The sequence below is a fragment of the Ceratotherium simum genome, chromosome 6, assembly GCF_057802395.1.
Source record: "Ceratotherium simum simum isolate JZ-2026a chromosome 6, ASM5780239v1, whole genome shotgun sequence".
Taxonomy (NCBI): domain Eukaryota; kingdom Metazoa; phylum Chordata; class Mammalia; order Perissodactyla; family Rhinocerotidae; genus Ceratotherium; species Ceratotherium simum.
The window spans coordinates 84,662,559-84,684,555 of NC_141905.1; the positions used below are offsets into that span (position 1 = coordinate 84,662,559).

Consider the following 21,997-nt stretch of genomic DNA (forward strand, 5'->3'; position numbering starts at 1 on the left):
TCATAGCTGGCCTACCTATTTGTTGTTACCTTTACGCATCACCCCCTACACCCCCTAGCACACCTGGGCTCGGGGTAGGTGCTCAGTTCAAGTCCTTCAAATGAACGAATGAACCACGTGCTCTGGAAGGCTCCTCCCAGTGGAGCTCCGGGTTGGCTCTGCTCCAGGACTCTCCACCAAGGCGGAACCTGATTTGGGGACCTTACATCACCAGGCGCCCGTCTAACTCCCGTGCTGTACAAACCACACACTTCATAAATCTCATAGAACTCCCTCTCCCCCGGGGGCGCACCCCTCTCATTGCAGGAGACCCAGTCCCCAGGAGGGCTCACTGATTGAAGGAAACTCCGCGGATAATGAAAGGACGAGGCCCCTGCGGGGGTGCTCCATCGGGGGTGTCCGTGGGCCGGGAATGTGGGGACAGGATGGGGCGCACCGGGATCCAGGGGCGGAGCGGTCGTTGGGCCTGGGTCGGCGGCGGCCGCGGGGTCCCCGGGCGTGGAGCGCAGCCGAGTCCGAGCGCGCGAGGGCGGGCGCGCAGCCCTAGGCCGTCCCGCCTCTCCCCGGAGCTCCCGGCCTTTCCCATCCGGCCCGCGACGCTCCGCCCGCCCCGTCCCACATGACACCGCCTCCGCCGCAAACTTTTTCCTCCCCATCCTGTCGCGGCTCGAAAGGAATGGAAAATGGCGGCCTAGGCGCGGAGTTTCCTGCCCGACCGGCGGCGGCGGCTCTCGCGGTGGCCTGGGGCTCGGGCCGCGCGCGGCGCCATGACGCGCTGGGTGCCCACCAAGAGAGAGGAGAAATACGGCGTGGGTGAGCACCGCGCGCCGCCCCACCTCGCGCCAGGCCTGTCCCGCGCCGCCGCCGCCCGCGTCCCCGCCGCCGCCGCGCCACTTGCCCCAACTTCTCGGGGCGCGGCGCTCCGGGCGGCCGGGGGCCCCGGCGGGGCGCGGGCGGCGGGCGGGGTGCCCGGAGCCTGTTGCCGCCGGCCCGAGCGGTGCGGGCGGGATGCAGAGTGGCCGGGGCGGCCGGGAAGACGCGTCTCCGCCCCGCGCGCCCGTGCCGCCCGGCCGAGTGCCCGATCGCACCCCGTCGGCGGGCGCTGCCCGCTCGGACCCCGGGCGCACGCTGGCCCCGCGCTCCCACTGGAGCCCGGGCGAGCCGGGCCGGGGATACGCGGGGGTGAGGGGCGGGTTGTGCCACTTTTCGAGGGTGTCCTCTCCGACATCCAGTTCTCGGGCGGGCACACCAGTGGCGGAGCCTTGCAGCCTCCCGGGCTGCCCCTAACTCGGAGGTCCCATTCTGCCCGCGGCCGAAGCCTTGAGTTTGGCTGGGCCCGGCCGGGAAGCCCGGCGTCATTGTTCTGCCGCGCCTTTTTGCTTTTTGTATGAAGTTTTGTGCAGTGTCCGGGGCTCATGTGGACGGTTTCAGGTTGCAATGATCAAAGCGAAGAATTGTGCTCTCCCCCAGTAGGAAGTGGCGTGCGCCACCCGGGCCGGCCGAGCGCGCTTCCCCCCACTTGGGGGTCGTGCCCTGGGCCGTGCGGGACCCTCGGAGCGGAGCAGCTGAGCGCTCTGGTGTCCCCGGTTCCCGGAGAGCGCGTTGGGGAGGGCGGAGACCTGTTTTGGCTCTGCTGCTCTTTGTCGTTTCCTGAGGGGAGTACGGAGACTCGGGTTGCAAGTTTACATTTCGAACGGAGTGAATACACATTCCAGAGAGCGAGGCTTTCCTGAACGGCAAAGAAACAGCCCCCCGGCCCTGCTCCGCTCTGCGGTCCTCCGCAGGGGTCCGCAGCCTGGCCTGCCGAGGCCTGTGGCTTCTTGCCTTCTCTGAACTGGTCTACCCCGGGCCCCGGTCTGGCCGCGGCTGCTCTCCGGGATCCCCGGATCTTCCCGGTGGCTTTTAGTCTCACTTTCCTCCTGCTTCTCAATCCAAAGTGGTCCTGACCACCTCCCCACCCAGGCCAGACTGTCTGCCTGACTTGTAAGGCCTTTTGTGACCTTGGCCTCCCCTCTGCCGCCAGGTTGTGCCCCCCCAGGGTCCCCGCTCCCCTCCCGCAGCCCTCCTGTCCTCCTGTCTCTGAGCCCGCGCACTCCCGTGGCGACTCCAGGAGTGTCTTGCCCACTGCTGGTCTGCTTCAGTCCTGGCCCTCTGACTTTCCGGAAGCCTCCTGGGTGGCTCCAGCCCCGGGGGCTCTCCTCTCTGTGACTCCGGTTGTTTATCTTTGCTACATGTCAGCCACATGCAGTGGAGCTGGCTTGGACAGTGGCCTTGGGAACAGTCCTGAGACTGGGTACCCCTCTGAGCCCACGATGGCTTGTTCCATACCGGGGAGCAGAGGGCCCTCCTTGCTTCAGGACCACTATGGCTGAGCTCCTTTCCAACCTTCTTTCTGGAGATGTGGAAACTGAGGCTCAGACATGCACCAAGGGTAGCGGCAGAGGTGGGCTTTCTGACTGCGTGCTGAGCGTCAGCACGCCCTATGCGCCTCCACATGGATTCAGCCCCGCGGCACATCCTGATAGAAAGGTCCTCCTTAATCTGCATTTGATGAGGGAGGTTTGGGGTGGAGATGCTGGCTGAGATTGCTTCAGGTGTGGCGGCAGTGGGGGTCCGGGCTGTGGTGAGCCTGCTGGGGTGATGTGTATGAGGAGAGAGCTGTGGACAGATCCGCAGGGAACACAGCACCGAGAGATGGAGGAGGAGCTGGAGGACTGGGGAGAGGCAGGAGGCAAGCAGAGGAGCAGGTGACCCACTGCCCTGCAGAGTAGGCAGGTAGCAGCTCTAGCTCTGGCCCAGGGCTTGCCTCTCAGTCCTGGGCAGTGGTGACTACCATCACTCCCATTTTACAGAGGCAGAGAGAAGATAAATTGCTTGCCCTCTCTCGCACCACTTGTAAGTGCTACTTCCTGGATTTGAACCCTGCCTGTGGCTCTAGAGTTCACGCTCCCCCCCACTCTGTGCACCAGGAGAGGGGGAGGGGCTTCTCTTTGGAGCAGCACCACATCCTAAGACACTTTGATGCCTTTCCTTTGCTCCCAGGGTGACCTGATGGTGTCAATGAGGACACTGTAAGTGTGGACACCTATAGAGTGGCTTGACCCTTGTGTCTAGAGAAGACCAAAGGGTAAGTTCAGGGATAGGGCGAGCAGGGTCTCCTCACTGGGCAGGCGGCTGTGGGCAAGAACGTGGCTGTGTCCCTCCCCATCAAGTCACATGCCTTGCAGAAGCTTCCCTGGCACTCACTGCAGTGACTTCTAATATCACACCTTTGGCTAATACTTTGGTTTTAAGAAAACTTTGTGTTGAAAAGTTTCCAAAGAAAAGTATCCTGGATGGTTCTGCCAGGCATGTCTAGGAAGGCTGTGAATGGCTGTCAGGTAGAGGAGAGGGGGCTGTTTTGCTTAGTTTCACCAGCTGGAGATGAGGCAGCTGAACTGGGTGGAAATAAGACAGCACAACTCACTTAGCATCAGAAAGAGCTTTAAATGACTAGAGCCCCTTCAGGGAGGGTGGACAGGCCTGGACCGATTTTGGGCAGAAGGGAAGGCTGGGGTGCTTGCATTGGGGTCATCCCAGGCTTCCCATGTGTCTGGGATGCACTGGGAGGATTCCACTGTCCTCAAGAAGGGTGCGGACTGGGGAGATGTAAGTGCTGGGATGTAGGGATTCATTCCCATTAGCTATTTGGCTGTTTCTGCCTAAGGGAAAATTACTGGAGATCCCCCTTACCAACCACAGTGTTTTTTTGGGGAGCCTAACAACAGGGCTCTGTTTCCCTAGAGGGTTTCTGGTGGATCTGTGGGTGGGCCACGCTTCCACTCTGGCCACTGACTTGGGCAATGAATGAATCACGAGGGGAAAGAAAATGATAAAACTCCATCTCATTTGGAAACATGAATCACAGCTCATTGTTTGCGAGGACTTGGACTCTGTTAGAAGCATTGTTTGTAAATGAGACACTTCAGTTATTTATTTATTTTGTAAAATCAGGGAAGGAGTAAACAGCTGATGTGTTGCTTCCTCAGCAAAGGCAGGAAATGCTGGTTCCCCAGATTCATTCCAGTGGAGGTGGGGGCAGGGAGTTGCCCGTGAAACTTATTAGCCTGTTAATTTCTTCCCTTGGGCTTGAGTTTGGTGGGTCAGTGTTTATAGACTTGGCTTATTGACACAGGCGTGAACTTTGACCGAGCTGTCACACCAGGGCTTGGACCACATGAACTTTTCCATCACCCCCAGCGACTCAAGAGTCTTACCTCCCAACACCAATAAAATTGTGTTCACAGGATCCTCTTCCTAAGAGTGGGTAAAAAGATACAGCATGTTCTAGAGTCACAACTGAAGATGCTATGCTCACCTCTCAGTGATAGTGTGGGAGGCAGAATAATGGCTCCCCAAAAATGTCCATGCCCTAATCCTGAGAACCTATGAATATGGTATGTGATATGGCAAAAGAGACTTTGCAGATGTTATTAATGTTATGAACCTTGAGATGGGGAGATGAGCCTGGATTATGCTCGTGGGCCCAAAAAGTAGAGAACTTTCTCTGGCTGGTCACGGAAGAGGGACTCGAAGAAAGATGCAGAGGTGGAGTCAGAGAGATTCTGAGGCTGGCAAGGGTTCATTGCACAGTTGCTGGCCCTGAGATGTAGGGACCCCCTTGCAAGGACCAGAGAGAGGCCCCTGGGAGCTAGGGGCAGCCCCCAGCTGACAGCCAGCAAGGAAACTGGGACCTCAATCCTACAGTCCCAGCCTGGATGAGCCTGGAAATAGATTCATCCCAGACCAGAGGCTCCCACAGGAGCCCTGCTGGCCAACACCTTGACTGATACCCAGAGCCGCTGAGTATCTGACCTGGAGAACTGTGAGATAATAAATGTGGGTGGTTTGAAGCTGCTCTGGTTGTGCTAGTTCGTTATGGCCGCAATAGGAAACTAAGAGAGGTGGTGTAGAGGGCGGTGGGAGAGTAAGGTTCTCTTTCTAGCCTTTAGCTTTGTTTTGAAGCAGATTGACCACCAGTGGACCAAGTGTGTGCTCTTCCCTCTTCCAGGTAGAGCTCTCAAACTGGGGATGTGGGCGTGGCACCACAGACTCCTTTAACTCCTGGCTTTTATTTGTTAAGTGACCCTAGAGCAAATTACTCGTGCTTTCTTAGCCTCAGTTTCCTCACCCGGAAAGTGGAGCGAAGCCTGCCTACGCAAAGACCAGTGAGGATTCATTGAGATAATGTTGGCAGAGCATGGAGCACCGTGTTTGAGATAAGCCAAGAACTCAATGGAGTGCTGCTTTCATTAATTTTTATTTAGTAAAGCACAGTTTATAATTTTATTTATTTATTTATTTTCCCCCAAAGCCCCAGTAGATAGTTGTATGTCATAGGTGCACATTACTGTATGTGGGACACGGCCTCAGCATGGCCGGAGAAGCAGTGCGTCAGTGTGCGCCCGGGATCCGAACCTGGGCCACCAGCAGCAGAGCACGTGCACTTAACTGCTAAGCCATGGGGCTGGCCCAGTAAAGCACAGTTTAGAAATGTAGTGACAAGTGATTTCCTGTTTGGATTTAACAGTCACAGTTGCTGGAAGAATGCTTTTCCTCAAAAGTTGATTTCTTAGTGATGTGTTTTGTCCCTATATTGGGGGGAAGTGACATTTGCTTGGTGTTGGGGAGCATGACTTGTGTGTATTCAGATTAGCTGTGAGTAATGATAATTGCTGGGAAGAGTGTAATGTCCAAATAAATTTGGGAGTGTGGGAGTTGCAGAGAGATATCTTGTTATCTAGAGTAGCAAGCAAGCTGCTACTCTGGGGAAGAAAAATTAGATTTGATCATAAGTAAATAGAAATGCAGACATTTTTATTCACTGGAGTTGCAGAAAAACCAAATTAGGGCATATTATATTTCTACAAACCCGATTTTACTTTGGGAACATTATAAAAATTTTAAATTTATTGTGCCATTGTTTGCCTTAGAATATCAGACGTCTTATCAGGATTGTCTTAGGATGTGTGAATGGTTCTTTCTCTTGTTCTCTTGTGACCTCTGAGGATACAGGTAGTGAAAGATGAAGAAAGAAACAGGGCGTTGTTGAGTCCTTTGCTGGGTACATCAGAGAATACCTTTGCCCACAGTGCCTTTGCCCAAGCTTGTTTGCTTGCTCACTCTCCTTTCTTTCTTCTTCCTTCCTTCCACTCTCTTTTTTTCTTCGTTAAACTTTGTATTTTCAGATAATTATGGACACATGCAGTTGTAAGAAATGATACAGAGAGATCCCATGTACCCATTACCAGTTTCCCCCAAGGTTATATCTTGCAAAACTACAGTACAATATCAGAACCAGGATATTGACATCGATACAGTCAAAATACAGAGCATTTCCATCACCCCAAGGACCCCACATGTTGTTCTTTTATAGCCACACCATCTCTTCCCTCCCTCCCACAGAATCCCTGGCAACCATTCATCTGTTCTCCATTTCTATAATTTTATCATTTCAAGAATGTTACATGAACAGAACCATACAGTATGTAACCTTCTTGGACTGGCTTTTTTAACTCAACATAATTCTCTGGAGATTCATCAGGTGGTGTGTATCAGTAGTTTGCTCCTTTTCATTGCTGAGTAGTGTTCCATGGCATGGATGTACCACAGATGCTTTAACCATTCACCCTTCGATGGACATCTGGGTTTTGGCTTTTACAAATAAAGCAGCTGTGAACATTCATGTACAGGTTTTTGTGTGAATGGAAGCCTTCATTTTCTGGGTTAGATGCCCGGGAGTGTAACTGTTGAATTGTGTGGTAGTTGCCTGTTTCGCTTTTTAAGAAACTGCCAGACTTTTCTAGAGTGGCTGTACCATTTCCCATTCCGCCCAGCCATGTATGTGTGATCTAGTTTCTCTGTAACCTCGCCAGCATTTCTTCTTGTCCCTATTGTCTGTTTTAGCTACTCTGAAAGGTGTGTAGTGGCGTCATTGTGGTTTGGATTTGCATTTCCCTACTGCAGCCCGTCCTTGAGGGCTGTCTTGGTTTAATTTGGGAGATGAGTCCGTGGGCAGAAGCCTGTGCTGTGGTTCCAGGGAAGGCTGCTGGCAGAGGTGGTGCTCGCAGGACGGACAGCAGGAGCAGGACCACTGAGCTGTGAAGTTGTTGAATTTGTTCACGGAAGGGCCCTGAGTCCAGTTTGAAGAGAAGATCAGGAGTGGGAGGCTTGTAGGCAGATCAACAGTGCTTTACACCGCTGGCAAGATGGTCACTTTTCAAACTCCTTCAGTGTCTTGAGAGGGTCTTCTGTGAGGTAGGCAATGAGGAGGGGACCCCAATGAGGGGTAGGAGTTTGAGTTTTAGTCCCGACACTGCCTGCCACTCTTCATTCATGCGACCTGAGACAAGTCTTTGAACATCTCCAGGCCTTTTCCACATTTTCAAAATGGGTTGATAATGCTTTGCTTCCTCTAGGAGGTCGGGCTGGTGGGAGGGTCACAGGAACCAATATACCTTAAGGCAGATTGGAAACATGGTTATGCAAATAGCAATAGCATTGTTCCTAAGTTTGCTTTTATTAATACGGTGGGAATTTGGGGGCTGTCATTCAAATCAGTGTGTAAAGTATGTATTAGGCTGCGGCCTTAACAAAGTACCACACTGGGTGGCTTAAACAACAGGAATTTATTTTCTCCTAGTTCTGGAGGCTAGAACTCCAAGATCAAGGTGTGGGCAGGGCTGGTTCCTTCAGAGGCCTCTCCTTGGTTTGTAGATGGTGCCTTCTCCCTTTGTCCTCACATGGTCTTCCCTCTGTGTGTGTTTATGTCCTAATTTCCTCTTCTTATAAGGACCCCAGTCATTGGATTAGAGCCCAGCCTTATGACTTCGTTTTACCTTAATCACCTCTTTAAAGACCTCATCTCCAAATCCATTGTTGTAAGGGGAGGGTAGAAGATGGGGAGAGAAGTTTAATGGCTTCCTAGAATTTTAATGTTTGCTCTGAGGTCAGATCAGGGGCTGGAGTTCCTATTGATTCCCAGGGGTCCTGAAGGGACCAGATGAAGGCAGAGCTCTAAATCTCCTCTGGATAAATCTCTCATCAAAAATGTAACTCAGTCTCTTTATCCTGGTGCAGCTGCTGTTTACAGTTGCAGTTTGCTGCTGCAGTTCCTCAGGAGTGTGATATAAAATTTATATGCCTTCTTGAGTGATTTTGTTTAACTTAGTTGGATACATTAGATACACTTGTATATATAAATGGAACTGCGGTGAATTCCTCTCTGAATTAGGGTTGGCTAGCTGCTGAAACAAACAGCCCCAGCATTTCACTGGCTTCATATAATAAAAGTTTGTTTTTCCTTCATGTCACAGTCCAAGTGGGAGGGGGCACAGGGGCTCTGCTCCATCGAGTCATTCAGGGACTCAGGCGTCTTCTCTCCTGTGGCTCTGCCCTCCACTAGACTCTTGAGCTTCTTGCCTTTCAACTTGTGAATCGGTAAAGAAAGAGATGAAGGACAGTGCACAGGAGATTTTCTTCCCTGCCAGGGCTGGAGGTGGTGCCCATCCTTCTGCTCTCATTCGTTTGCCCAGAGCTCAGGCCCTGGCCGGACCTAACAGCACGTAGGGCTTGGAAATGTAGTCTGGTATGTTCCCTGCGGGGAGAGGAGGATGCGAATATTGGTGATCTCCACATGTTCCTATTGGCACTTGCTTTCCATCAGTCCGTAAGAGTTACGATGGACCCTCTAGCATTATGGGCATTGAGCCCAGGGATCGTAAGTTCTCACACCTTCTCATCCCTGAGAGTCACTTGGCAGAACAGAAGTCTCAACTCCTTCAAAGATGTGAAAAGATGCAAATGAGGACAGATGGTGCCTTTTTCCTTGGTGTGGATTCTGCTCCTTGTGTCCTGTAGATTTCACGATGTTCTTCACCGTGTACTTAACTCAGAAGGGTGCTCCTGGGGGAAGTGGACCCGTGAGCATAGGAAAGCTGCTTTCTAAATGAGTCGTCTTCATATTTGCCTGGCAGTTCCTATTCTCACCATCCTAAAATGTGCACAGCATCCCCAGACCCCATGCCTGCTGAATTCTTTGGGCCTCAGAAGGTGGTGTGCATAAGCCTGCTAATGAGAACTGTGTCTTTGTTTCTAAGTGTTGGTTTTTGTTTCTTTATTAGAATGGAATCTTTATATTCTGAAATAACACGTCTTTATGGCTAAGCATGCATCGAAAAAGGCTGTAAAGTTAAATCACAACTATAGTCCCAACTACAGTAACTTAAAGTTAGGGGTGGGGACAGTATGGTGTAGGGTAAAGAGCATTTGATTGGGAGTCGGAATGCCTGGAATCCAGGCTTGGGCGCAACACTTACACAACCTCATCCACCCTCTGCGAGCCTCAGGCCCTTCTCCTAGGAGATGGGAAAATAATAACGCTTGTGTTCACCTCTCAGCTGTGCCTGGAGGAGCCAGCAAGATAATGAATGCAGGAGAGCTTTCAGCAGGAAAATGTACTGCTCCACGTTGTTATTAATATTCACTTATTATGTTATTGATATTAACTTATTATAGAGAAAAGCTGCAATTTCTGGTGATGGTTTTAATCACTTTTTAATTGGAAAAGGGCAGTGTGGCATTGTGAGCTTCACTTTTCTTAAAATTTTGTAATTTCTATTTTATTTATTACTAGACAAGTTATCTAGTAATTGACTAACATTGTGAGCCGATGAGCACTCTGCCTGAGCAGCTAACCTGGGCAGTTCACTCCACGTGTAGAGATGAATAGTGACGAAGGTAAGTGTGTCCCAGCTTCAGTGGTAAACACAATTGTCGTAAGCCGCAGAGAAATTAGAGATACAGTCAGGAGCTGCGTAACGACGTTTTGTTCAGCGATGGATGGCATGTACGACAGTGGTCCCATGGGATTAGTACCATATAGCCTCGGTGTGTAGTAGGCTATACCATCCAGGTTTGTGTAAGTCCGCTCTGTGATGTTCACATGGTGACGGAATTGCCTGACGGAATTGCCTGCCATTTCTTAGAATATCTGCCCGTCGTTAAGTGGCACCTGTCTGTAAAAGAAAACTGCCTGGGGCCAGCAGGTGATGTGATGGTTGGGCTTGCCAGCTCTGCTTCAGTGGCCTGGGGTTTGCAGGTTCGGATCCCCATGCGGACCTACACACCGCTTATCGAGCCATGCTATGGCAGCAACCCACATACAAAATAGAGGAGGATTGGCACGGATGTTAGCTCAGGGACAGTCTTCCTCAAGCAAAAAGAGGAAGATTGGCAACAGATGTTAGCTCAGGGCCAATCTTCCTCACCAAAAAAAAAAAAAAAAAGAAAGAAAACTGTGCCTTCAAGTAACTCTTTCCTCCCTACCTCCATCCTTCCCACCATCCCTCTCTCCCTCTTTTCCTTCCTCCCTTCCTCCCTCCCTCTCTCCCTCCCTTCCTTCGTGTTTGCTTGCCGCCTTTGTTCTTAGCCATTGGGGATCCAGAGCCACCCTCATGGGGCTTATATCCTGGGACAGGTCAATAGTCTCTTATCTGAACTTCTTGGGGCTAGTGCTGTTTCAAAATTCAGGTTTGTCTCAGTGTGCAGAGAAAGGTGGTACCCGTGCAGATGGCTCATGCGCTGACTGCCCCCAGCAGGTCCGGGCAACGCCCTGCAGTCAGACATATGGATGCAGCTGCCTGAGTGTACGGGCATTCATGATGGGAGGGAAGTGACCTATGATTAGCCTCATCTGCACTCGGACTAGATTTTTGACCTTAAATGAATTACAAAAGCTCTATGGTTTTTGGAACTTTGAGGGATTGCAAGGATGTGGATCTGTTTGATTTTTTCCACAGCTAAACCAACACGTTCTATGTTTGTCTTCTCAGAGCGTAGCATCCATCCTGGGCTCTTGGGTTCTCTGATCGGAGTTCTCAGACTGTGGTGGCTGCCGTCTGCTTGGAGGCCTTTTAAAATGCCTGTCCTGGCCTTCTTGGCCTCATTTCCTGCTACGCTGCTGTCTGTCTGGGTGCCTGGCTGGTCCCAGGTCATGGTCTGTGATTTGCTGCCTTAGTGTGATAGGGTTTGTGCCAAATGTGACTTGTTCCCCCACCCACCCTCCCCGGTATTGCAGGCCTCATCACCTCAGCCTCCTAACCCCTTCCAAAATTGACTATCCCCTTTGTTCCCAACCCCGGGGGCTGTGGGGCATGTGTGTAAAGACTGCCCAGTGAGAATGGTCCTCAGTCCCCGGGGCCTGGGAGGGAGGAGGGAGGAGGGAGGGGAGTGGAGTGGAGAGAGCGCAGTGAGGGGGCAATCACGCCCCGGGGGCAGGGAGTCAGGATCCAGGGGACCAGAGGCCTGCCTCTTCCCGAGCTCACAGCACTGTGGTCTTCCCTTCTTAGTTTCATTAACTAGAGTCCCCTAAAGCAGATTCTGGGCTGATAGAACTGCGTGGTCAGGAGGATGAGCTCTGGTCAGTGGTGCACAGCCAGGGGCCTGGAGCAGCTGGCCCTGAGTCTGGGTGAGAGAGGCTAGCTCTGCCCAGCGGTAGCTGGTGCTGCCCAGGAGGTGACCTATGTGACGTCCAGTGCCTTCTCCCTGCAAATATTTGTTGACCTCACCGCAAAGAAAGTGCTTCCAGTGGAGGCTGCCGCGTCAAAGCCAGGACCGTCAAAGCCAGGACCGTCCGTAGTGCACGAGTTGAGATGCCTGGGGGGATCTGCAGCCCTCTGTGCCCCAGTCTGCTCACTTGTGGACCATGGGTGACGGTAGTTTCCCCCTTACACGATTGCTCAAGGGCTAAATGAGCTAATTCCTATAAGGCAAGTTGCTTGACCTGTTTACTGTTGACATTCTGGGTTGGATAACTTTTGGTCGTGCCAGGCTGTTCTGTGTATTGCGGGGTACTTAGCAGCATCCCTGGCCTCTACCCACTACATGCCAATAGTACTCCCCTCCCCTCAGTGGTGACATCCCCAAATAGCTCCAGACATTGCCACATGGCACCGGGGGGCAGTTTGGCTCCCTGTTGAGAACACCTGATGCACTCAGTAGTCATGACTTGGTAGTCTTGTGACTGTTTTTGGGAGCAAAGTCTTTCCTGCATGTTTGGGAAGAAAAGAGAGAAACCTGCAGGACTTGATTCCTGAAAGGTGTGTGTTGGGCAAGAGGATGAGGAGGAGGAGACGAGGAAGCGTGGTGGGGGCCCCCCGCCAGGCGCCCTGGCTGCACAAAGATGATCAGGAGCCAGCTGTGTTTCTTCTCCTTGCTGAGAGACAGACGGCAGTTTGGAGCTCAGGTCCCGGGAAAGATGCGCAGTTGCCGCAGGAATTACAGACCATCCCCAACATTTTGTCTAGGAGATACCATTCCGGCTGCCCCACGACCCTCATAAATTCAGGAACTCAAGCATTTTCTCTCGGAGTTTTATTTGCTGGAATAAAGGCACTTATCAAGCCTCTTTTTTTTTTTTTTTTTCCCTAAAATAATAACTTATTTTCCTTAACATAATTGACTTTACCAGGGGCAAATAATGATTTAGCAGGAGGGAAATGTGATTATTTTTCTTCCAAACTGCTGTGCTTCTATTAACTTCACAAGATTTATTTTCAAATCCTTCTAACGTCATGTGTGTTCTGCTGCCCATTTTTCAAAGGCAAGAATGCGTCTTGGTCCTCCAGGCACCGTGGCCAGGCTGCCAAGTTTCTTCAGATTGTTCTTGGGGGGTGTTGCTTTGAGGATCACAAGGGGAGGAAGAGGGGAGATGGGACCCCTACTGGGGACTCCCACATGCAGGACGGATGGGACTTAGTCTGGCTGACTCCAGTGACGTCTGGTGGTATTTCCATTCCCAGGATCTGACGCATTCAACCCTGCGTGTTCTGGCAGGTCACAGTACCTTTGCACATGCTCTTCTGTCTGCCTGGAAATACCCTTTATTTACCACTTGCCTAGCGTTTCCAGGCTCAGCTCAACTTGTAAACCTTTCTTGAGTCACCCAGGCTGGGTGACGGGCCCTCCTCCATGCTGCTCTCTGCAGTTCCATGACCTGCTTCTACTCCAGTCTCGTGGGAGGAGTTGGTGTGCTCCTTACCCATGTCCTCTGCTGGACAGAGGGCCCTTGAGGGCAAGGGCTGAGTTGTGTTCCTTTCTCTTTCCCTGCACCTGGTGTGGTCCCTGGCACACTTTGTTGAATGAAGGTGAAGGGACAGAGAGATGTCATCTCAGCAAAGTGTCAGGAGCTGCCATGAGAGCCACGCATCTCCTGTTGGAGGGAAGTCACATCCCTGGATGTGTTGCCCCTTCCAGGACGTGTGGCAGAGTCAGTACAGGGGTCCAGTGGGTGATGAGATTAAATGGCCTTAAAGCTCCCTCATCCCTGACTGGGGGGCTCCCTAGGAAGGGGCTCTGTCCTGAGCTAAGCTGGACGCCTGGTCCCATGCTGCATACATGTTTGGTGATGTTGGGCGGCTGGGCACTTCAGCCACACCTCTGTTCATGTGTTCCTCAGATAACTGGGGGCATCAGCAGCATCTTTATGGCTTTGTTGTCCTTAGAATGTCCCCCTAAGTTTCCCCCTCCTCTCAGCATCTATACAAGACTACTTCTCAATTCCCGTTTTAATCTAATGTTCCAATAACGTGCTTTCTTAGTCTGGTTGTGCGTGTGGTTGACTGCAAGGACTGGATTAGCAGGAGGGAGAGTAGAAGGAAGACTGGGTTTGAGAAGGGAGATGGTGTGAGTCCAGCTCCAGCTCCTGGTGGTCGTGGGACCCCAGGGAGGCTCTGAAGAGCTTTCAGGGCCTCTGATCATCTGTAAAAGGCTGGTCTCGCCACCCGTCTTTCCTGCTCCACAACGTGGTGATGAAAAGCCAATGAAATCAAAGTAGATCGTATATACTGAAGTATTTTGTGATTGTGAAGGCTTGAACAGTTAAAAGGAACAGTAAGATCTGCAACCTTTTTCTGCAGAGCTCCAGGTAATAAATACTTTAGGCTTTACAGACCAGGAAGCAAAATTGAGGATATTTATATAACCGTTAAAAAGGGAACCATTTAAAAATGTAAAAACCAGAAAACAGTTTGGCAGTACCTCAAAAAGTTAACCATAGAACTAACGAATCATCCAGCAATTCTACTCCTAGGTTTATACCCCAAAGGATTGAAAACAGGCATTCAAACAAATGCTCGTACATGAATGGTCGTAGCAGTGGTACTATCTCCCATACCCAAAAGATGATGTGCTCCAGGTGTCCATCAGTGGATGAATGCATCAACAAAATGTGGCATAGCCGTAAAATGGAATATTATTCAGCCATAAAAATGAATGAGGTGCTGATCATGCTACAACATGGATGAATCTTGAAAACGTTATGTGAAGTGAAAGAGGCCAGGGAGAAAAGGACATGTATCTTATGGTTCTTATATGAAATGGCCAGAATAGGCAAATCCGTAGACACAGAAAGCAGATTGGTGGCTGCCAGGGACTAGGGGAAGGGGGGAGGGGGGAGTGATTGCTTAATGGGTATGGGGTTTCCTTTGGGGATAATGAAAAATATTTTAGAACTAGAACTAGATAGAGTTGGCAGCTGCACAACAATGTACTAAATGATGCTGAATTGTACACTTTGAAATGGTTAGTTTTATATTATGTGAGTTTTACCTGAAAAAGGGGGGAGGGGAACCATTCTTAGCTTATGGGCGGTACACAGCCAAGCTGTGGCTTAGAGTCTTAGTATCTTTTAATTTTAGAATAATAACTATTAGTTTTGTAATACGATTGTGTGCTAATTATGAATGGAATGCAAGCAATATGAAAGGTAAAAAGATGTAAAAAAACTTCCAGGCATTCTCCAAAGAATGTACCATTCAGAAGTAACCACCCTTCCAAGCATATCTATTCCTGTGTCGAGAGTAGGCAGAGAAATGAGAGCTTCATAGACCCTTAAAGTTGAAAGGACAACTCAGCCTCCTTGTCTTTCTAACTGAGAAACTGGGGGGCTGGAGCTGGCTGAGACCCTCTCTGGCAGTCCCTGTCCAGAACTTTAATGAACGCAGGAGGCCCTGGAAATGTTGGGAGTGAGAGTGGGGCAGTGAAAGTTGGGTGAAAGATTTAAAAAAAGTGCGATTTAACAGAAATCTGGTTCTTTTGGATTCTTGCCTCTTCAACCGTGTTGCCTCCAGTTGCACAGACGATAAAATCTCCATTTCGCAGTTTTCTTCTGACCAGCAGTTCCCAGTGGGGACCAGATGTGGGCAAGGGCCCTAAACCATTTGTCTGCACCATTTCCCTCTTTGATCTCTGTGAGTTATAGGCAGTCACTTAAAGGTGGGATTAGCGTGGAATGAGCCTTCAGAGTGAAGAATCTGAGGCCCTGGATATGAAGGATTGGATGAAAGTGTTTCTTAAGGACAGAGTTTTAATAGTCGTGGCATAAATAGCATTGCACTAGTACTGCCATTTTCAAAGTCGGTATTTTATTTACCTGGCATAGTCTGCCGCTTACCTGCAAATTTGTGCAGCAGCTTTGCTGATGTTCTTTAGCTGTGTCAGCCTATAACAATTTTTTTACTTATAAAATTTTAGCTTAAAAAATTTTCGCTGGGTTTCCCGCCTTTATCACTGACCTAATAATGATTCATCTCATGGTTGGGAGTGCACCACAAGCCTGAAGAAATGGAATAGTGGTGTTGAGTCTTGTTTTCAGTTTTTATTAACATTTCTTGTTTCGTACAGCCTGCCTTACTGGGCAGTAGGCCCAACTTGCCCTCTGCTTATGTTCTAAAATACTTTTAATTAGGTGTATACACTCACACGGGCATGCACACACACACAGTAAGAGCTGGGTGAAATCCTGGCATTTCCTAGTCTAGCTTCTTCATTTCACCTGTCAGACCTCTTGATGCCTCTTCCTACCACCCAGGAGATTCCTGGGTACATTTCTAACCATACACACATTGCAGAGTGTACGTGCGCATGGGGCATCCATACGGACGAATCCAAAACATTGAGGTACAGCTGAGACCCAAATGAAGTCACACTATTAGAGAGCCTTTTGTGTGACACTTCTAGAACATGGAAGCTTCTGATTTCTTCCTTTTCTGAGAAGTTGAGAAGCGGAGGGAATATCTAGAATGTCAAGGAGAGATGATTCTTGACAATGAAATAAGGTTTTCTTAACTGCCACTTTAGGTGCGTGAAATGAACACCGTCTTCATCACAGAAGGCAAGGAGAGCCTGATGAGCTTGGGGCTAACCAGCAGACAGATGGCTGACTTTGCTCTAGGGTATTGACATGATCAAAGGGAGGTTGTCCGATGATATCAGTGGGGAGCTTTGTGACTGGAATAAAATAGTGTGGCAATTGCAAATCAAAGGTTAAAAAGTCATTGGTGACCAGTGGCATCCATGGGAGTGTGAAGGGCTGCTGAAGAGTTAGTAGCCTGGCCAGTGCGGATGTGACTGAAGTGTGTCAGGCCAGTGCTGATGTGGTGGCTGAAGTGTGTCAGGCCAGTGCTGCTGTGGTGACTGAAGTGTGTCAGGCCAGTGCAGATGTGACTGAAGTGTGTCAGGCCAGTGCTGCTGTGGTGACTGAAGTGTGTCAGGCCAGTGCTGACATGTGACTGAAGTGTGTCAGGCCAGTGCTGCTGTGGTGACTGAAGTGTGTCAGACCAGTGCTGATGCGACTGAAGTGTGTCAGGCCAGTGCTGCTGTGGTGACTGAAGTGTGTCAGGCCAGTGCTGCTGTGACTGAAGTGTGTCAGGCCAGTGCTGCTGTGACTGAAGTGTGTCAGGCCAGTGCTGACATGTGATTGAAGTGTGTCAGGCCAGTGCTGATGTGGTGGCTGAAGTGTGTCAGGCCAGTGCTGCTGTGGTGACTGAAGTGTGTCAGGCCAGTGCAGATGTGACTGAAGTGTGTCAGGCCAGTGCTGCTGTGGTGACTGAAGTGTGTCAGGCCAGTGCTGACATGTGACTGAAGTGTGTCAGGCCAGTGCTGCTGTGGTGACTGAAGTGTGTCAGACCAGTGCTGATGCGACTGAAGTGTGTCAGGCCAGTGCTGCTGTGGTGACTGAAGTGTGTCAGGCCAGTGCTGCTGTGACTGAAGTGTGTCAGGCCAGTGCTGACATGTGACTGAAGTGTGTCAGGCCAGTGCTGCTGTGGTGGCTGAAGTGTGTCAGGTCAGTGCTGCTGTGACTGAAGTGTGTCAGGCCAGTGCTGCTGTGACTGAAGTGTGTCAGGCCAGTGCTGACATGTGATTGAAGTGTGTCAGGCCAGTGCTGATGTGGTGACTGAAGTGTGTCAGGCCAGTGCTGCTGTGACTGAAGTGTGTCAGGCCAGTGCTGCTGTAGTGACTGAAGTGTGTCAGGCCAATGCTGCTGTGACTGAAGTGTGTCAGGCCAGTGCTGATGTGCTGGCTGAAGTGTGTCAGGCCAGTGCTGATGTGACTGAAGTGTGTCAGGCCAGTGCTGATGTGGTGACTGAAGTGTGTCAGGCCAGGCTGAGTGACATCTCAGGGAGCCATCAGAGAGGCCGTGAGCCTGTACTGTTAGAATCCTTCATGACGAGAATGGGAAAATGGAAAACCTCCCAAATGAGCTCTCTCATGGCAGGGTGTGATGTGGAGTGTGCCTGCTGTGCATGTGTGTCGGGGTGGAGGGTTGAACCAGGTAACAATGAGAATCTTCCAGTCCTGAGATCCATAGGCTGAGCCCATAGGGAGGCACTTGGCTTGAGTTCAGACCCCTTAATTCCTGTTTGACTTTGGGCTGGTTAGTTAACCTTCCGAGCCTCAGTTTGTGCATCTGTAAAGAGAGGAGAGGAGTAAGTGACATGATAGGTGTAAAATTCTTAGCACCTGGTAACCACTTAGTAGTTGGGAATGCCATCATCAGCACAATGTAAGCCTGAAAATGGATCCTTGGTGACAAAGCCACCTATGTTTAGTGTGCTTTTGTCTTTTATTAAAAAAAAAAATTAGGGCGCTGTTAATCTTTCTACATAAATTATTTGATGTTTGTTCTCAGTTCAAAACTGCTTAGAAGCTTCAGTCTGCATTTAGATATCCAGGAAAAGTAGATAAAAGAAAAAAATTAAACTTTGAAAAACAACATTTTCACACACGTATTTGCATATATTTACATGTTAACTTAAGGGAAAACCCAGTTCTTATGCTTACGATGTCTTGACTGGATCATTTAATGAACGTCCTATGATGGAAGAGGATGTTATGAGTTAAATTGTGTTTCCCCCTAACAAAGATAGGTTGAAGTCCTAACCCAAGTGCTTCAGAATGTGACCTTATTTGGAAATAGGCTCATTGCAGATATAATTAGTTAAGATGAGGTCATCCTGGAGTAGAGCAGGCCTTCAATTCAATATGGCTGGTGTCCTTATCAGAAGAGGAGAGAGACATATGGGAAGAAGGCCATGCGAGGATGGAGGCAGACATTGGAGTTAGGCTGCCAAAAGCCAAGCAACATGAAAGAATACCTGGGGCTCTCGGGAGCTGGAAGAGGCCAGGAAGGATCCTACCCCCGAGGCTCTGGAGGGAGCATGGCCCTGCCCACCCCTTGATTTTGGACTTTTGGTCTCCAACACTGTGAGAGAATAACTTTCTGTTATCATAAGCCACCAAGTTTGCAGTAATTTGTTATGGCAACTCTAAGATGGGGAATCAGGGCAGAAATGCATTTGAGAACCAGGTAAAAGGTATTTCTCGGAGTGGGCCATTTGGAAGGAGAGACTCGTGAACTTTCAGTGGCCCACCCTAGACCCCTGCTCCCTGCACCCTGGCCTCTGTCTCCATTCACTGAGGAAACTGATGCTCAGAGAGGTTGTGTTGCAGTATCTTCTGTGTCATCCTTTTAGAAAATTGTCTGGAGGCTAAGGTGGTAACTGATGTGCCAGGTATGTGATAATGTTAGTCGATTTTGGTTTCTCTTTGGTCTAATTTTTTTTCTTTCAGTTTGGATTTGCTGTGAAGTTTGTGGACCAGAATTTGAGGTGAATAGGCTCTCCTGGCACAGTTAAGTTTTTAGTTTGAGTTGATGATCTCTTTCTTTCCCTCTAGAGAGAATATCTATGAGTTACTTCATTCATTCCTTCATGCCTTTACCAGCAGACTTTGAGTCCGAGATGCCTTCATGGCAGACACCCTTCTAGGTGTTGGGGACTCAGTGAAGAACGAGGCAAATTTAGTTTGTGCCCTTGGGTTGCAACTGTCTAGTGGGAAAGATGGACTTGGGACGAGGCGGTTATGAGCTCCGAGTGAGAGCTCTCTAGGGTGAGGACACCTACCCAGGGCTGGACAGTCTGGGGGCGCTGCTGGGAGCAGGTGTTGTGTGTAGAGATCTGGGGCACCTACAGAAGATACCCACGGGACGAGAGGGGACGAGGGCTCTCAGCAAGGGGAACTGGGTGTCCAAAGTTTGGAGAGGAGGTGAGTGGCTTGTTGGAGAAGCTGGAAGAACAAAACATGAATGGAGTGAAGACATGCACTGGATTCAGAATATACACCCTGAGGGAGATGAAGGACTCCAAACCCCCCGGGTGGAATGAGGGGCCCTAGAGGAAGGGCTGGGAGCCTCAGACCCATTTCCCTGGCATCTGCTCTGTGGCCGGCTTCACGCTGGCTGTCAGCCGTGATTAATGTGGAGAGCTGTGTCCTGGGCTGATGGCTGGGCTCTGCCCCCAGGGGCCTCAGTGGAGCCTGCAGCCTGACTTGTAAAATTGCCCGGCATTATTAAGTCTCCCCGTCCTAATTTACCAGAAGCTAAGGAGAAATGGGCTTCCTTTGTTCCATTTATAAGCATTGCTTTGCACAATTGCCGCATAGCCGGGACCGCCCTGAGCCAGAAGGGTTGATCTATTGAGTCTAGACTGGTATTACAGTTAAGTATTTAATCAGGTCACTTTCAGAAGCTTGGCTGTGGGCATTTAATCTCTCGAGGCATTTTCATATGTCTTGCTCGAGGATGGCGTCTCTGTCCGGAAGGGCTGCAGGGAAGGAAATGTGCTCAACATGAAAGCCAGCATTGTCTGGGAGGCGGAAGGAACCGGGGTTTCCAGCCGTGCGTGTATAGATCTCTCAGGTACAGGTGAAAATCCATGCAGGTTTATTTGCGTTGGAATTGATTCTGCAGCTTATTGTCAGCTCCTGTTATGGGCTGGATAGTTATTGGCTTGGGTCCCGGAGGGTTAGGAGGTGGATTGCAGTTGCACTGAGCAGGGGGTGAGTCCTGGCCATACCCCTTGCAGGTTGTGTTATATTTAGAATTAACCTCACCCTCCACTCTGTGGTTTACTTGTCTGTAAACCGAGGACAATACTAGTTGCTACCCCATAGTGTTGTCGTGGATTAAAAGTCCACACCCAGCTCATGTGGTTATTTACTAGACTTGCTCTCAAGGGTCCAGTGGAGAAATGGACCGTCCAGGGTGAGAGTTGCAGGGATGGGGATGCAAAGTATTTGTTCTTGGCCCGAGAAGGAGTCTTGGCTCCGTTGTGGGTGGTGGGCTCTTTGGGAGGCTTCACTGAGGGGGCTCCTGATGGTTCTCGGAGGATGCTGAGGACAGGAAGGGAAGCAGAGAGGGAGCATCTGAAGGCCAGGATCCCTGGGGAGGCTCTGCTGGGCTGCAGTGTTGGATGTGGGGAGAGAGGACTGCGGCCAGGGCGAGGAGCTTGCAGGCCAGGTCAGGGAGTGGGAGCTTTGTCCTGAAGGCTGCAGGAGGAGGAACCACTGCAGGGCAGAGTGGGGGAGGCAGGCAGGGGAGCACTTTCTGGCACAGTTGTAAGTTTATGAATCAGTTGCAAGAATTACAAAAAAAGTAATGTATTGAGGCAAGAGTCACATAATGTACAGTTAAGCATTATACAGTGAACAGTTCAGTGGCATTTAGTACCTTAACAGCTTTGTGCAACCACCACCTCTATCTAGTTTCAGAACATTTACATCACTCCAAAGTAAAGCTCCTTACACGTTTTCCCTATTCCCTCCTCCCCTGAGGCCCTGGCAACCAATCTGTGTTCTGTCTCCATGGATTTATCTGTTCTGGACATTTCATATAAATAGGGTTATACAATATGTGGTCTTTTGTGTCTGGCTTCTTTCACTCAGTGTAGTGTTTTTTCAAGGTTCATCTACATTGTAGCACGTGTTGGTACTTCACTCCTTTTTATGGCTGAATAATATTCCATTGTACCTCTATATACCACAAGTTGTTTATCCATTCATCTGTTGATGGACATTTGGGTTGTTTACACCTTTAGGGTATTGTGAATAGTGCTTCTATGAACATCCATGGATGAGTATTTGTTAGAACACCTGTTTTCAGTTCTTTTGGGTATAGACCTAGTAGTGGAATTGTAGGATCATATGGTAATTCTATGTTTCACTTAATTGCATGATCCTTGGACATAGTTGCGAACACTTCCTGAGCAATAAAGATTGGCTCTTCCCTAGTAGGGTGTGATGCCAGCATCACAGAGTCACAGACAGGGTCCGGGGATCAGTTTTGGAGTTAGGAGTTCTCTTGTGCCATTTACCACACACACCCCACCCAGCGAGGTCTCCATGTCTCACTGGAGCCCCAAATGTGCGAGCTGGTCCAGGAGCCCTGCTCTGTCTGGCGCCTTGGGAGTCAGTGGCTCTGACATCCAGGGCAGGGTGCAGGGAGTGGCTCCCAGTATTTCACAGGGGAAACTTACTTGGGAGAAGGACGAGGGCAGTACGAGGTGTCAGCTCTCACACCAGTGCTTCGAGTGGATGTGTCAGCTGACGATTGTGCACCTTCTAATAGGAGGCAGGTCCCCCCAACCCCAAGTATGACAGGACTGGGGTGACAGGACCAGGACTGGAAGAGGGGGAAGGGGGTCATGCCCTTGAAGGAAAGGCAGCCTGTACCCCATCTTGAGCTCATTGCTAGCCAAGCAGCTGGGCTAGTTATATCTCCATTTCTTCATCTCTCCAAGCAGTGTGATTAGGAGCCAACCTTGTAGGGTCATGGTGAGGGTGA

General features: G+C 50.1%; 1 protein-coding gene across 2 annotated transcripts in view; it reads left to right on the forward strand.

Moving 5' to 3' along the window:
• Nucleotides 1-643: 643 nt before the first annotated feature.
• Nucleotides 644-21,997, forward strand: part of DOCK1 (dedicator of cytokinesis 1) — a 505,015-nt gene continuing 483,661 nt past the window's right edge. For both annotated transcript variants that reach the window (XM_014794062.2, XM_014794063.2), the window contains exon 1: nucleotides 644-813. In XM_014794062.2, coding sequence (XP_014649548.1) covers nucleotides 768-813 — 46 coding nt within the window. In that variant the 5' untranslated portion in view covers nucleotides 644-767. The remainder of the gene's footprint in view (nucleotides 814-21,997) is intronic.